Source organism: Canis lupus, chromosome 14 (assembly GCF_048164855.1).
Source record: "Canis lupus baileyi chromosome 14, mCanLup2.hap1, whole genome shotgun sequence".
Classification (NCBI taxonomy): Eukaryota; Metazoa; Chordata; class Mammalia; order Carnivora; family Canidae; genus Canis; species Canis lupus.
The window spans coordinates 29,325,043-29,339,984 of NC_132851.1; the positions used below are offsets into that span (position 1 = coordinate 29,325,043).

Sequence of the window (14,942 nt, forward strand, 5' to 3'; positions counted from 1 at the left end):
AGCGACAACTTGCCCAGACAAACAAGAAAAAAGAAAAGCTGACCCCTTCTCAGGGCCGGTGAGCGGAGAACAGAGGGAAATGCTTCCTGCTTTCAGATGTAGCCCTCATGTGCCCAGCTTACCCACGGACGCTGGAGTTCCTCTCCCTCCCCGAGGCGTCTGTTGAGATGAAGAGCTACGTTATGTTAGCAGACACAGATCCGCATTGGGGGGGGGGGGGGGGAGTTGACATGTCCCTCCTGTGGCCCAGGAGGGTCCCCCACTCAGCCTAACCCTGTGGCTGTCATTCTGTATGGGATTTACCACTTTTCTTTTCCCCTGAGCAGAGAGCCCCATGAGGAGCTAGTTGTGCCTGCTGCTTGCACCTTTGTACCCAAAGCAGCCTGGCCTGGGTCCTGGCACCTAAATCATAAGCAGTTGATCCACCTGTTATACGAAAGAGTCAACAAACAAATAAAAAGAAGCAAAGGTGGTGGGTCTTATGTTACAGTTAAGAGAGTACAGGCTTTTTGAAATCAGGCAGGTGTGGGTTTCACTCCTATCTACCACCTACCTGCTCCATGATACATTTTTATTGAGATACAGTATAAATACTTTATCAGTGTCATACGTGTGTCATTCAAGGAGTTTTTATACCTGGCTCACCAGCACCCAGATCGGGGGACAGAACATTTGCAGAACCCCAGCAGGGGCCCCATGCCCCCTTTTCCCATCACTGTCCTACCCACCCGACAGGAAGCCACTACCCTGCCAGCTGCAGGACGCCTGACACGTTTCCTATCCTCACTGACTCTTATCTTCACATCGGGAAAAGAATACTTACCACACTGTGAGGATAACATGTTTAAAATGTGTGTACAGTGTCTGCCACACACCAGTGGTATGTACAGTAGTAACAGTCGTAGTCACAGAAGTACTAGGAGCAACAGTACCAGCAGCAGGAACAGAAGTGGAAGTAGCCAGCGAGGTAGTCAGGACAGGTAGTAGAAACAGTCATGGTGGTAACAGAAATAGTGGTGTTAATAGTAGAAGCAGTAGAGGCAGTAACAGCTAACAGCTAGACAGCACTTATGTTCCATGCGCTGTTCCAAGGGCTCCACCTTAACTCATCGAATGCTCAAGGCAACCCTCCTAAGGATGCACAAAATATGATTTTACTGAAGCACACCACGGTTAAGTAGCTTTCCCGAGGTCATGTAACTATTGGAACCATGGACTGGGGTGTCAAACACCAGCAGTCTGGCCACAGGGCCCCTCCTCTTCCAAGCAATCTTTCAAGAACTTTTTGCTTGGCAAAACTAAGTTTGTCCTCTAGCATCTGCTCTCTTCTTTGTCTAGAAGAACAACTCTCAATTTTGGTAAGTACATGGTCTCATAGATTAAAGACCACATTTCCCAGCCTTCCTGCAGCTGTGCCAAGACTAAAGTCCAGCCAATAGACGTAGAAGCAGCAGATACGATACCCAGAAGCATCCTTAAAGGGAAAGAGCCTGCCTTTCTTCTTTTCTTGCTTTGTTCCTGCTGGTAAATGTGATGGCTGGAGCAGTGGCAGCTAGAGTGGACCGTGAGGTGACTTGGGATTGGAGGCCCACAAGGCAGAGAAACAAGAGCAAGTGCCTGGGTCTCTCACAGACTGCTGTGGCAGCCCTGTACGACTTGTGCCTGAACTTTCAGGTAAGAGGGAAATAGACCTCTATCTCCTTTAAGCCAATGTTCACTTAGATTTTACATCATTCATAGCAAAACCTAACCATAAATAATGCACTGGGTTTTGCAAGTATAATTAATGTTACCTGAAAAGACACCTGCGAAACTACCACTTTTGTGTTGGACTCTTGACTTAAACAGAACAAAATACAACATAACTTCAGCTATTCCTCTAGCAGACAAACTAGGAAAATAAGCAAACGAAGCATCAGTTACCCTGAAAGGTAGTAACAGTTCCTTGTCAGTTCATGTTGGGGTCATGTTAAAGCCTCTCTCATCAGGTTGGCCTCCCTGCCTCTAGCCTCTCTCATCCACTCAGGACACTTTTGCTTGTCTAATTATACTTAAAAACGATTTCCATCCTAAAACTTGAAATAATAACAATGTTCTATACGTGCCTACTTTTCAAAAGACACTTCATTGACTATTTTTTTCTAGCCCGCTCACAAAAAATATAAAACGTAAATATTGTGATTTCCCTTTCAGAGGTAAAAAAAAAAAAAAAAAAAGGAAGAAACAGAGAAGGTCAGCGACTTGCCTGAGGTCACACAGCAAGTTGGTGGCAAAGCCAAAATTCTACTTGTCCCTCCAGCACCCATGCTCTTTCCACCACACGAAGCTGATTTCTGGGGAACGCAGACCACAGCAGACTGACCCTAGGTCAAGTTACCCTGGCAACTTTAAGATTCTCAAGACTCTATGATTTTTCTCTGCCTCTTCTTGGCCAGTGTAATTTTTCTGTCCTCCTCTAATACAAACCGCCACCCACTGAGGCCAGACTCCGTGGACTCTATCACATGCCCCTACACCAGGCCACCCAGCAGCAAAATGGGGCAGATTTTCCTGGAATCAGGAAAAACCGACTTCAGATTCAGCTGGGCATGTTCTCCACCTGTAAAATGAGTGTAGTAATTCCTCCCCAGTGGGATTGTTGCGTGGATTGAATGAAGTCATGTTTCTAAGCATCGTTGACCTAAAATAGCACCTACTGTGGACGGTGTCCTCCTTGCTGCTACTCCTGGCTTCATTCTGACACCACCACCCTGTCACCTTGCCTCCCGCACGAAGGACACAGGCGAGGTGATGGGAAGCACTTTGAAAAGTCTACCGCCCTACACATCTGTTTGCCACTAACATGCACACCCACGGTGTCTTTGTCAGATTGCAACAAGCAGTTTGATCAAATTCTGAATTACCTCCCCCTGCCGCCCACTGCCCACCCCCAGAACCCCTCCGTATTTCCCAGGCTGGGCTCTCCAGACAGGATGGGCCAAGGTCACTCACCGATTCCATAGTGAATCTCTTGACGAAAAACTGGAGAGCCTGGAGGCTGAAGATCTCATGTCTCAGCCGTCACATCAGAGAATTACCTGGATGGGGGCAGGAGAAAAGGTGACACGCGTCATCCAGAGGGATTGGAGAGAAGACATGGTCTCAGGCCAACGTGATTTCACCTGGGGGCCGGCATCCTGCCTAGGATGTTCTCATAGCACCGAGTGGCTGTCCGGGCATGGGAAGGAAGGCAGCCAGCAAACCAGGGCCTTCGTGATCCACCTTGGGGCTGGTGTCTCTATCCTCGGATCTGTGCAAGTGTTCAGGGATCCGTCGTGCGTTCTATTTCTAGCTCTACAGTCGAGAGCAATTTACAAGTCATTAACTCCTCTAAACATGAAATCAAAGTGTGTTCCCAGGTGCGACAGACAGACAGACCCATGTCGCTGGGTGCTTGGAGGCCGGGGGGGGAGGGGGGGCGGGGGAGGAGGTGTTCCCCCACTGCTGGCCAAGGGGACAGGCCCGGGAAGGAGGTAGAGCTATGAATATCCATATTTCAGGACAGCCCCTCTGAACCTGAGAGAGGATTTTAATTAATTCACGCATACCAAAGCGTAATTGCGGAGTGCACAGAGCACAGGAAGTCTGGGATAAAAGGTGTTATGTAAGGGAACAGCTTCAATATTTGCAGAATGGAGGGGAAATAGAGGTGGGGAGTGAAAACAAGATAAGCCAAGGGAGCTGCTGGGTCCTTCTCCAGTGATCCCTAGCTCAGCATGGTCCCTCCATCTGGGGCCAAAACCCAGGGACACTCTTGACCGTCATTTTCCTATCCCCATATCCGATCCATCCCAAGTCCTGTCTCATTTATTCCCTAAAGATTTCTCAACCTCTATTCTCCCACCAACACAGCCCTGGGCCAAGCCTCCACCCTTCCCACCTGGGCCCCCTTCCTGGTCTCCTCTCATCACCATTTCTCCCTCTGAAATCTGGTCCTCCATACTGCAGGCAGAACCTTCACTTTCCTTTTTTACCTTTTATTTTGTTTAAGGTTTTATTTATTTATTCATGAGAAACAGAGAGAGGCAGAGACACAGGCAGAGGGAGAAGCAGGCTCCATGCAGGGAGCCTGATGAGGGACTCCATCCCAGGACCACGAACTGAGCCAAAGACAGATATTCAACCACTGAGCCACCCAGGTGCCCCCCTTTTGTTTTTACCTTTTACTGTGGGGAATTTTATAGACACAAAAATAGAAAAGAGTGTCCTATACCCCACATACCCACTGACCAGCCCCGATCATCAATTTATAATCAATCTTTCCTCTCCCCACCTTATTGTCTCAAAGCAAATAATCTTAACCATTTCGGTCATACATAGAAGAGTATGTATCTGTAAGACCAGGTCTTTTACAAAAATGCAAACTGCAATACCATTACCACACCTAGAAAGATTGTGTAATTCCTTGACATCACCAAATATCCAATGTTCAGATTTCTAAGAGTCCCATAAATGTCAAAAATGCTTTCTTAAACAACTTCTTTTAAATTCCAGATCCAAATAAGCTCTATGCTTTACAATTGGCTGATATGCAGAACGAAAAATTTGAAACACCAGTTTGATTGTGTCACACACACATACACCCCCCCCACCTCTCGACCCCCAGCTAATCATTCTTCAATGGCTTCTCAGTTCTTTAGGATAAAACCAGAATCGTTTAACATGGTCAGACTCTCGTCCATCTCTCTGGCTTCATCTCGTCCATTCAGGCTCACTGCTACAGGTATATGGCCTTCTTTCAGATTCTGGAACTTGCCAAGGTCCTTCTGTCCCAGTCCTCTGCCAATACTGTTCCCTCTGCCTGTAAGGCTTCCTCACTTACTATCTTTGCCTAGTTAACTTTTGTACTACCTCAAATCTTACTTCTTCAGGGAAACAGCTCTACATTAGATCATGGAATGCATTTGAGTTTTCATTCATAATTACGTATGCATTCATGTGAATATTGATTAACATCTATTGCTGTACAGACTGGGTCACTGTTCTGACTTCTTCGTTCCCACCCTGAATCTGAATTACACATCGGTGCCCTTTGCCATGTGACTTTATAGCCCTTCCCACGAGAAAAGGTGGTATTTATTCCTCTTCCCACTGGGTTTCTGGACCAGACCACTGACTTATTTAAGCAATGGAATGTGGATGGAAGTGCCAGGGTATGGTCCCAAGTCTATCCCTCTTGCATTCCTATGAAGTGCCATAAATATGTCTCCCTAGTCCCCGTTAACTGCTACCTCTCAGTCTGGACCTCAGATTGATAATATATGGAGCAGATCTGAACCCAACCAGAAGTCTACCCTGAGCAAGCTGAACCCAACCTGGATCAGCCAAGCCATAGATCCAGAACCCCAGGACCATGAATATAAATATCTGCTGTCAAGCAAGCTCCTGCAATCCTGTTTTTTTTTTTAATTTGGTAAAATCTGACTAATATACATGGAAACACAAATTTATGTACACCAACAGTTATCAATACAGTTTGGGAAACAATGAAAGCCATGCTCATGAATAGCACAGGTAATTGGCAAGAAGACCCACTTGGTGCCAACCTGACCTTCACCATAACCCTGTAAGGTAGACAACACTGGGCCAGCTTTACAGATGAGAAAATTGAGGCTCAGAGACAGGAAATAATAATGTCTAAGACATTGTGTGCAGAACTGGGATTCTAATCCCAAGTTGTCTGGCTCAAGGAGTCCAAGTCAGGCTTCTTTTCCACAAAAGGGTCTTGTACATGCTCAAAGCAGCTACCACATGAGCCCCTGGTCCACCCACCCACCTCCACTCTTGTCTCGTTTCCTTTAATGGGTCTTCAGGAGGGGCTGCTGGGCGCCCAGCCCAGTATCCCTAAGTTCCAATCCAGCTCTGCCCCCTGAGCAGAGCCTTGTCCCAGTCAGTGGGACCCTCTGGTTCTCAGATCCCTTGTTTGTGAAACAAGGCCACAGATCCTACGTCACTGGACTGGTGTGACTCTCCAGAGAGAGGGCGTGTGAAAGAGCTGTGTGAGGTGTGACAACAAAGTCAGCTTATATCCTGCTGCCCCGACTCAGAAACCACTCACACCAGCTTAGCATCTACGTGTATGTCAGTACCTCACCCATGCTGCTTTGGGACCCATTTATGCTCTGAATCTGGTTTTTGTTTTATTTGTTTGTTGGTTTCTTTCCTAATAGAGATTCTTTCTTTCCACTTAGAAAGGTAATCTGGGTCCATCATGAAAAATACTAAGGCATAAGATAAAATCTGTATTTATCCTCATACCTAGAGGTAAATACTGATGGGATTTTAAGGCTATTTCCTTCCTGGGATTGGTTTTTGTAAGGAGATTTAACAAGTAACGCCTTTGAATTAACACGATTTCCTCAGAACTGGAGAACCATCAGTAATTTTTTAAAAATACCACTTTGCGTTCATTCATTCATTTAATTTTGTGAATGATTTGTGTTTTGTGCCTACCATAGGCCAGAGACTTTCCTCACTGCCTAAAGTCAGAGCCAAGAGCCAAAGAGAGTTCATGATCTTGAGCAACAAACATTCATTCATTATTTTATAATTCAACACATGGAGAGAGCCTACTATATGTTGCACACTTGCTAATAATAATTAATCACGGGAGCTTCTTTGCTAGACACGATAACAGCCTTGCTTATTATTAGAAGTTGGCCCTTACAATAAATGCTTCTGGGTTAGAACTCAGAATATGGCTCTTTGATGAGTTATTTATCTCCTCACACAACAGTTTCCTTTTAAAATTGGGATACTTGAAGTCCCTACATCATACAGTCACTGTGAGAATCAGTGACAAACGGTTGAAACACTGAGCAAAATGCTTGGTTCCCAGCATCCGATAAACAAATGGGAACCACCAGTGGTGGCAGTGATAGCGGGACCTCTTTTATCCTCATAGCCATCCTACAAGAAGGTGAAACTGACACACTAAGGAACTTGTCCAAGGTTAGGCAGGTTCCCGCTAAGGCGCCTGGAGCTCAGTTCCAACGAGGGATCCTCTGCGAGATGTTGGGAGACCACGCCACAGGACTGCCATGCTGGGGTAGGGAAGCTGGGGCATTTCTGCACCAACTCACTCCCATGCCTCCCTGGCCAGGCACAGCCAGGGGACAGCCTGAGGCAGACATACAGGAAGCCCTCCGTGGGAACAGGCGCCTGCCCGCAGTACCTTCCAGGGTGGACTCAGACATACAGACAGGAAACACGCAGCACCTATAAATAGGTGCTCAATAAATACATGTCAGCGTCAGTGAACGTGTGCCATCAACCCCCGTGCTCTTCTTTACAACCTCTCAGCCTCACTGCCGCCACTGATGGCAGATTGAAAGCTGCGACCTGCTAGAGGGAAGCAGAATTCATTACCACGGAGCATCACGTCTTTTATCCACCCGTGTTTCTGCTGCTTCTACCGGAATTCTATCCTGTGACTTACAGTATGTCAGTCAGGGTAGCAATTCCTGCATGCCACGCGGGAATAAGGGATATTATTCACTTGGCACATAAAGCCCTCTCTACTGCCGATCCCCAAAGAGGTGGTGAATTTTATTCAGAAGTGACTTCACAGATGTTGGGATGCGTATCCTTTTATAGAGGATGTTTTGAACTCCTGAGTCATCCGCAGCTGGCTACAGCTTGGACAATGTCTTTTTTTTTTTTCTCTCTTTCCCATAACATCATAGCCAACACTTGGCCCATTTACTGATGTGATTCTTCCCTCGTCTGTGGAAGTTGTCCCTTAGAAAATCAAGATGCTGGAGAAAGCAGCCTAAACACCTATCGTTTAGGTCAATCCTCCTCCTATCTATCAGAAGTGCAATGGGTCCAGGCACACTGGAAATTCCCTCTCTTCCCAGAGGCTTTGTCCTATAATCTGGCCATCCTGAACTCTCAGAGCACCTTAACGGCAGCAACAGTGACCCCTACTGCTGTCTCTGAGACAGACCCATCGGGGCACGTTCCCCACCCCCATTCACTCCTCACCCTAATCCTGCAAGGAACTGTGATTGTCTGGATTTTACAGATAAGAAAACTGAAGCTCACAGAACTTAGATGGCATGTGGTCACACGGCTACCTGGTGGTGGCAGACGCAGGATTCAAATTTGGAATAGCCTGACTTCAAAGCTCAGGGCTTTACTCACTATGCTATATGAAGGAGTATAAATGAACACTGAATATACCCCATTATTATCTCCTGATTGTTTCAACTTGGTAAGTCAAACCTCCTCTCCTGCAGCAACTGCTGAACGGTGAATGCTGGGGGGGGGGGGGGCTGGTCATGGGGATTCCATACTACTTGCTCCGTCACTCAGTTTCCACGTATACTAGCCTGCCTCCCTAATAAGTCCTGCCTCCCTAGCTGCCCCCAAGGAGCCCTGAGTTAGGCACCTGTGGCCTTTCTGGACAAGTAACTCTGGACTCTTGCTGTTTCTCCTCATCCATCTTCCCGCTGCCCGCCAGCAGGTGTTTGGGATGGGCTGCTCCTATTGACTCTGCCGGTCTACTCATTCAAGTATGATATAGAAGAAAGCAGACGAGGGCACCTGGTGGCTCGGTCAGTTAAGCATCCGCCTTTGGCTCAGGTCATGATCCCAGGGTCCTAGGATTGAGCCCCACATCAGGGTCCCGGCCCAGTGGGGAGTCTGCTTCTCTCTCTCCCTCTGCCCTTCCCCCCAACTTGTGCTCACTCACTCTCTCTCACATAAATAAGTAAAATCTTAAATTAAAGAAGAAGGAAGCAGATGAGACTCTATGTAAGTCCATGCCAAGAAAGATCGAGGTGCTCTAACAGTGCCAACGTCTCTGGACCTTAGCCTGGGCCCCACTTGCTGGTTAAAACAACAACCAAAGATGGTTTGGATCTCTCCTCTCCAAAGAAGGGGTCAGTGAAGGGCGTACGATCCAAAGGGCTAGGATTACTGTCTTGTTAGATTGTAAATTTATGATGACCGTAACCATGGAACTTACCTCCTATGGTCTGAGTGCACTACACATACAGCAGGGAGGGGAAGTCACGGTAGCTTGAGGTCATGGTCCAGTGGGGGCGGATAGGACAGGAACAGAAACAACAGACAGGATGAATGCTCGTAAGCAGTCTCATCTGGGTGTGACCACACCGTCCTAAGATCTGCCTCATAAACATTTACTAAGTGCCTACTGCATGCTATTTCCCATTGACCAGAGGGCTTCCTGTAAGGAGACTCCTCTGTTGGGGAAATGCATCCATCCATCTATCTATCCACCAATTCATTTATTGAAAAAATATTGGTTAAGCTAAATGTCCAGGAGATAAAAATAAATAAATAAATAAATGTCCAGGAGATAATGATGGTTAGTGCAATAGCCAAGGCCTCGGCTTAGAGCTCATGTTTAGAGAATGAGACTTTAATCAACCCCATGGGCAATGAGAGAAAGAAGTACTGCGTGTCAGAGGAATCTACATGCTACGAGCAAATAATGATCCTCAACATCTTAAAAAGTCACATCCTGAAAGTTTTGTGAATCTTAAAATAAGCGAAACGCTAGACGAACAGCCTCTGTAAGCCAAGGAGAGAAGAACGAAGTAACCCTGGAAGCCCTGTGCCGGGAGGCCAGCTACGCTCACTCACTAGCCACGGCCCACTCCTCGCACCAGCACAAGCGAGCTGAGCTCAGCCTGTGCCTCCAACACAATTACACGTTTCCTTCAGGGTCCCCTGGGAAGTGTGGAATGCGTGGGTGCCTGGGGTTTGTTGTGCTACCAACTGTTTCAATAGCGCAACTGAGGTCGTTTCAAACACTTTTGTGTTTACTCTCAGTGAGCACGCAGGGTGCAGAGCCATCTGGGTGGCTGCTCCCCTGTCCCTGCGATGGGGGGCGGGGAGGAGAATCTCAAGCAGTAGAAAGAGGACAGCCTCTGAAGCAGGAAGACCTCCACTCCAACACTGGCTCTCCCACTTCACTGCTGCACGACTTTGGACAATACAGTTCACTTCCAGGGACCCCCCCCACCCTGGGTGGCTCAGGGGTTGAGCACCTGCCTTCAGCTCAGGGCGTGATCCTGGAGTCCCAGGATCGAGTCCCACATCGGGCTCCCTGCATGGAGCCTGCTTCTCCCTCTGCCTGTGTCTCTGCCTCTCTCTCTGTGTCTCTCATGAATCAGTAAATAAAATCTTAAAAACAAATAAAAAACCCCTTCACTTCCACTAGCTTGTGTCTCCTGGACAATGGGGTGGTAGCAGACTGTACTGTGCCCACACACACGCCGCGACACTCACAAGTCAGGGCCAAGAGTGCGCCCCCGTGAGCAACATCTGCACCAGCTCATCACTGTCTACAGGCAAGGCCCATAAGTCACCTTCCAGGAGCAGCATCTCAGGGTCCCTGCCTCGCCCTGCCCCAGGGAACAGGACCCAGGATGGAAAGGACTTCGCATGGAAGGGTGTTCACCATCCCCGCCCCCAGCACGGCGTCCTAATGCCAAGTACTCGCCAGACCCCATGCAGGCCCTGTGTGGGCACCAGGGACTCTTCCCCCAGCCCCGAGTCGTGAGAAGCACAGTCATCACTGTGATCCTTACCTGACAGTGCAGGCAACAAACAGTAATGGAAAAAAAATAATATAGCTTCTTTAATCTTTGTAACAACCCCAAGAGACAGGTATTATCATTGTTTCATCTTACAGGGAAGGAAACTGAGGCTAATGCAGGATGAGCATCTTGCCAGAGTTTGCACAGCCCATAAATGGATTCTAGATCTGCCCGATTCTAGAAACTCTTCTTTCCTTTAAATCCCAGCAGCCCTTCAGAGCAGCGGCAGCCTCAGGAGAGAGGTCTCCACTGTATGGATTTCTCCCCCAGAACTGGGACTAAAAAAAGACCTCTAACAAGCTGGCAAGACCAGCCTTGCACACAAGCACACCCCTGGCTCCCCTGAGGGGGTCCGATCAGCATCAACTACCCAGCAACCCAATTTAACAACGCTCTTTTTAACCACCTTCCTCCTTCCATCCTGTGACAGCCGTAGTTGCACATTTTCCTATTTCTGAAACACAACGTGTCTTAACTGTCAATGAAATTTAATGTGGCGGAGCTTCTGTTTTCTCCCCCAGCCCTGCGAAGATGTCAGGAAATGCATGTTCCAACTAAAGGCATCTCAGAATCAAAGGAAAGAAAGTACATCTGAGAAGACACGTTCCGATCCCGTCTAGTAAAAAGCCCAGAACAGTCCTCAGAGGGCTGTAAATCTGAGAAATGAGCAGCTAAATAATCTCCTTCAGACCATCCGAAGAATCCATCGAAGTGCACCTGCCCCTGCGTGAGGTTCCACCTCACAGCCTCCCATCTAGCTGTGGCTCCGAATCCAGAATCCACACAGACTTGCACTTCTACTAAGGAAGTGAATTCCTCACTTGTCAGTCCACAGGTAACAAGACCCAAAGGATGCCCATGACATTGCAAAACTGAAATAAGTATTTGGCTCCATCTTCCATTCATTCATTCATTCATTCATTCACTCGTTCATTCCTCTAACAGTTCAGCAGATGCCATCACATGCCAATTCAAGCTGGGCACCTTCCTCCAGGTGGCTCAAGAGCTGCTAGTACCTGTGAAGATGGAGGCGGGTGCAAAGCCCAGAAACAAGGCAGATGATGGGACACAGAGGGCTTCACCGGGGGAGGTGGTGGCAGCATCAGGTTTTGAGGAATAAATGGAGGGAATACCAGACAGACAAAAAACAGGAAGAGGGACCTGTAAGTGCACGGAGGAGCAAGGTCAATGCCACAGCCGAAGACACAACCTCTACTGGACACGCGCTTGCTGACCTCTCTGCCGCGCTGAAGGCACAGTGCTGACACCTGTCACAATCTGTGCCTGCTGAGCTGCGCTCCCGGGCGCTCTGTGCCAGCGTGCTGGGCCAGGACCCGCCCAGCGTGTCTGAGTTACTGCAACCCCAGCCAGACTCTCGCTCTAGGTGCTCAGCCTTCCTGCCCCAAAATATGGTTTGCATTCTGGGGATCTAGACATTTGTTTCACCGCTCGGCTTCCACCTCCTCATCTGTACAACGGGATAGTGAGCCACTAACTCTTAGGGTTGCTCTACAATCCCTGGCATGAAGTAGATGCTCAGTGTAGTGGAAGGTCCATGGCGTGAGGGACCTTGTCTGGCTTGTACACCAGAAAGTTCGCAGCAGTTGAGCATCTGCCTTTGGCTGAGGATGTGATCCCAGGTCTGGGGATCGAGTCCCGCATTGGGCTCCCTGCAGGGAGCCTACTTCTCCCTCTGCCTGTGTCTCTGCCTCTCTCTGTGTGTCTCTCATGAATAAATAAATAAATCTTTAAAAAAATTTTTGCAGCAGGGGCACCTGGGTGGCTCAGTGGTTGAGCATCTGCCTTTGGCTGAATTCATGATCCCAGGGTCCTGGGATCGAGTCCCACATCGGGCTCCCCTCGGGGAGCCTGCTTCTCCCTCTGCCTATGTTTCTGCCTCCTTCTCTCTGTCTCTCACGAATAAATAGAATCTTTAAAAAAAAGAAAAGTCGCAGCACTTGCAACATGCCTCCTCTAAAAGACTGGATACATATATTTTTAAAATATTTAGTTGTGGTTTAAATAAACAACATACCAGAGAACTTACCATCTTAACCATTTTTAACTGTACAGTTCAGTGTATTAAGTATATCCACTTAATTGTTGTACAATCGATCTCCAGTACTTTTCACCTTGCAAAACTGAAACTCTATACCCATTAGACACTTCTCCATGTCCCCTTCCCCCAGCCCCTGGTCACCCCATTCCATTTTCTGTCTCTAGGAGTCTGACTACTTGAGATACCTCCTGTAAGTGCAGTCATACAGCATTTGTCCTTTTGTGACTGGCTTATCTCAATTAGCACAATGTCCCCAAGGTTCTTCTACAGTGTAGCACGCGTCGGAACTTCCTTCCTTTTTTTTTTTTTAAGATTTTATTTATTTATTCACGAGAGACACACAGAGAGAAGCAGAGGCATAGGCAGAGGGAGAAGCAGGCTCCCTGGGGGGAGCCCGATGTGGGACACGATCCCAGGACCCCTGGACCATGACCTGAGCTGAAGGCAGATGCTCAACCGCTGAGCCACCCAGGCGTCCCAGAACTTCCTTCCTTTTTAAGGCTGGGTAATATCCCACTGCTTGTATGCCACATTTTGTTTATCCACTCATACACTGATGAACGGGTCGGGTTCCTCCCATCTCTGGGCTATTATGAATCATGAACGTGGATGCCTAAATATCTCTTTGAGATTCTGCTTTTAATTCTTTTGGATTGGGACGCCTGGGTGGCTCAGCAGTTGTGCATTTGCCTTCAGCCCAGGCCGTGAACCTGGAGACCTGGGATCCAGTCCCGCATTGGGCTCCCTGCACGGAACCTGCTTCTCCCTCTCCCTGTGTCTCTGCCTCTCTCTCTGTGCCTCTCATAAATAAATAAATAAAATCTTTAAAAAATAGTAATAATAATTATTTTGGATATACACCTAGAATTGGAATTGGTGGATCATACAGTAGTTCCATTTTTAATTTCCAAAGAACTAGCATCCTGTTTTCCACAGAGGTTGTATCTTTTTATGATTCCACCACTAGTGTGCAAGGGTTCCAATTTCTAGGACCGGATACATAGTTGAAGAATAAATGAATGATATATCTGTTGCACGAGTAGCACAATAACACAATAGATGCATTCTGATGGGTGGACACTTTCCCTCTGCTGACTTACAATCTCCATAAGTTTCCTGAAGAATAGGAAATAAGAGCAAAATGCCACACTAACAGAACTGTGGGAACATGCTGAAAACCTCCACGTACAAAGGCTAACTTTGCTCCCATGATCATACTCAGTACCAGAGGTTCCTCCAGGACAAGGACCATGACTTATTTTCCTCTAAATCTTTGATCGTGACTCTTAAGGCCCTTCTGACTAAGGTCCTGAAGTGCAGAAGGCACCCAACACTGTCTGCTGAATGGTTACAGAAGGGCACGTTCAATCAGGGAAGGCTTCCTGGAAGAAGATGGCTCTGAAAGAGGGAGAGGACAGGCCGGCAAAGAAAAGGAAGCACACGTTGTGGCTACAGAGAGGGACCAGACTCATGAGTTGCATCTCCTTCCTGAAGGCAGAGGCAGTTTGTGGGGAAGCCTGAACACAATAATAGAGTCACCTGACATGATGTCGCAACATGCTTTACAAGTGTTCAGTAAACACCTGTTGACTGAATGAATATATGTTCAGAATCAGATAAAAACAAGGAAACATCAGAAAGAATTGTGTATGAGGTGTCAGAAGGGAAATGAGGGGGTTCCTTTTCCACTCTAGGGAAATACTCATGTGACCTGAATTCACCTTTCCTACTCCACCACCTCCAGTCAACAGGAATCTCTGGAAGAAGCCACCTGTCAGCCTCACCCTGACAAAGCCTTGCAACCAGGTGACGCCACTGTTGGGGCAATCCCGATCCTCACACTTCTTTCTGGAATGCCATCTTGCTTCTCAGGAATTTTACTGCCTGTAAACTGAGAAGTATCAGCCAATGTCTACAAAACTTCTTTTCAAAATTAAGTTTACCCCAGAGTCAAGGCTCTTTCCTTCCAATGAGGATTTAAAGCTCTTCTATTCTATAGCTGTGTGTCTCCCAGGTGCAGAGGGGGACACCTGGGCTGGATGCACCCGACCCCTGTAGGCTTTGCGGCCTCTCCCCTCCTCGCCCCTCAGTATTGCTGGAGACACCAAATTCAAGATGCCTCATAGTTTGGAAGGCCCCTGGAAAATCACCCAGGCAGGCACTATGAGCCAAAGCAGCCCCCACCCTGTCCCTATTCTTCTGGAGAAGATGCTGGGGAAACCGGAAGACCCTGCAGCTAGCACGCTGTCTGGCTCAGAAGATGTTTGCTGAAT

General features: G+C 47.7%; 1 protein-coding gene across 2 annotated transcripts in view; it reads right to left on the reverse strand.

Annotated features, from left to right (window-relative positions):
• Positions 1–14,942, reverse strand: part of ASAP1 (ArfGAP with SH3 domain, ankyrin repeat and PH domain 1) — a 355,419-nt gene that overhangs the window by 314,619 nt on the left and 25,858 nt on the right. For both annotated transcript variants that reach the window (XM_072774515.1, XM_072774512.1), the window contains exon 2: positions 2,992–3,077. In XM_072774515.1, coding sequence (XP_072630616.1) covers positions 2,992–3,050 — 59 coding nt within the window. In that variant the 5' untranslated portion in view covers positions 3,051–3,077. The remainder of the gene's footprint in view (positions 1–2,991; positions 3,078–14,942) is intronic.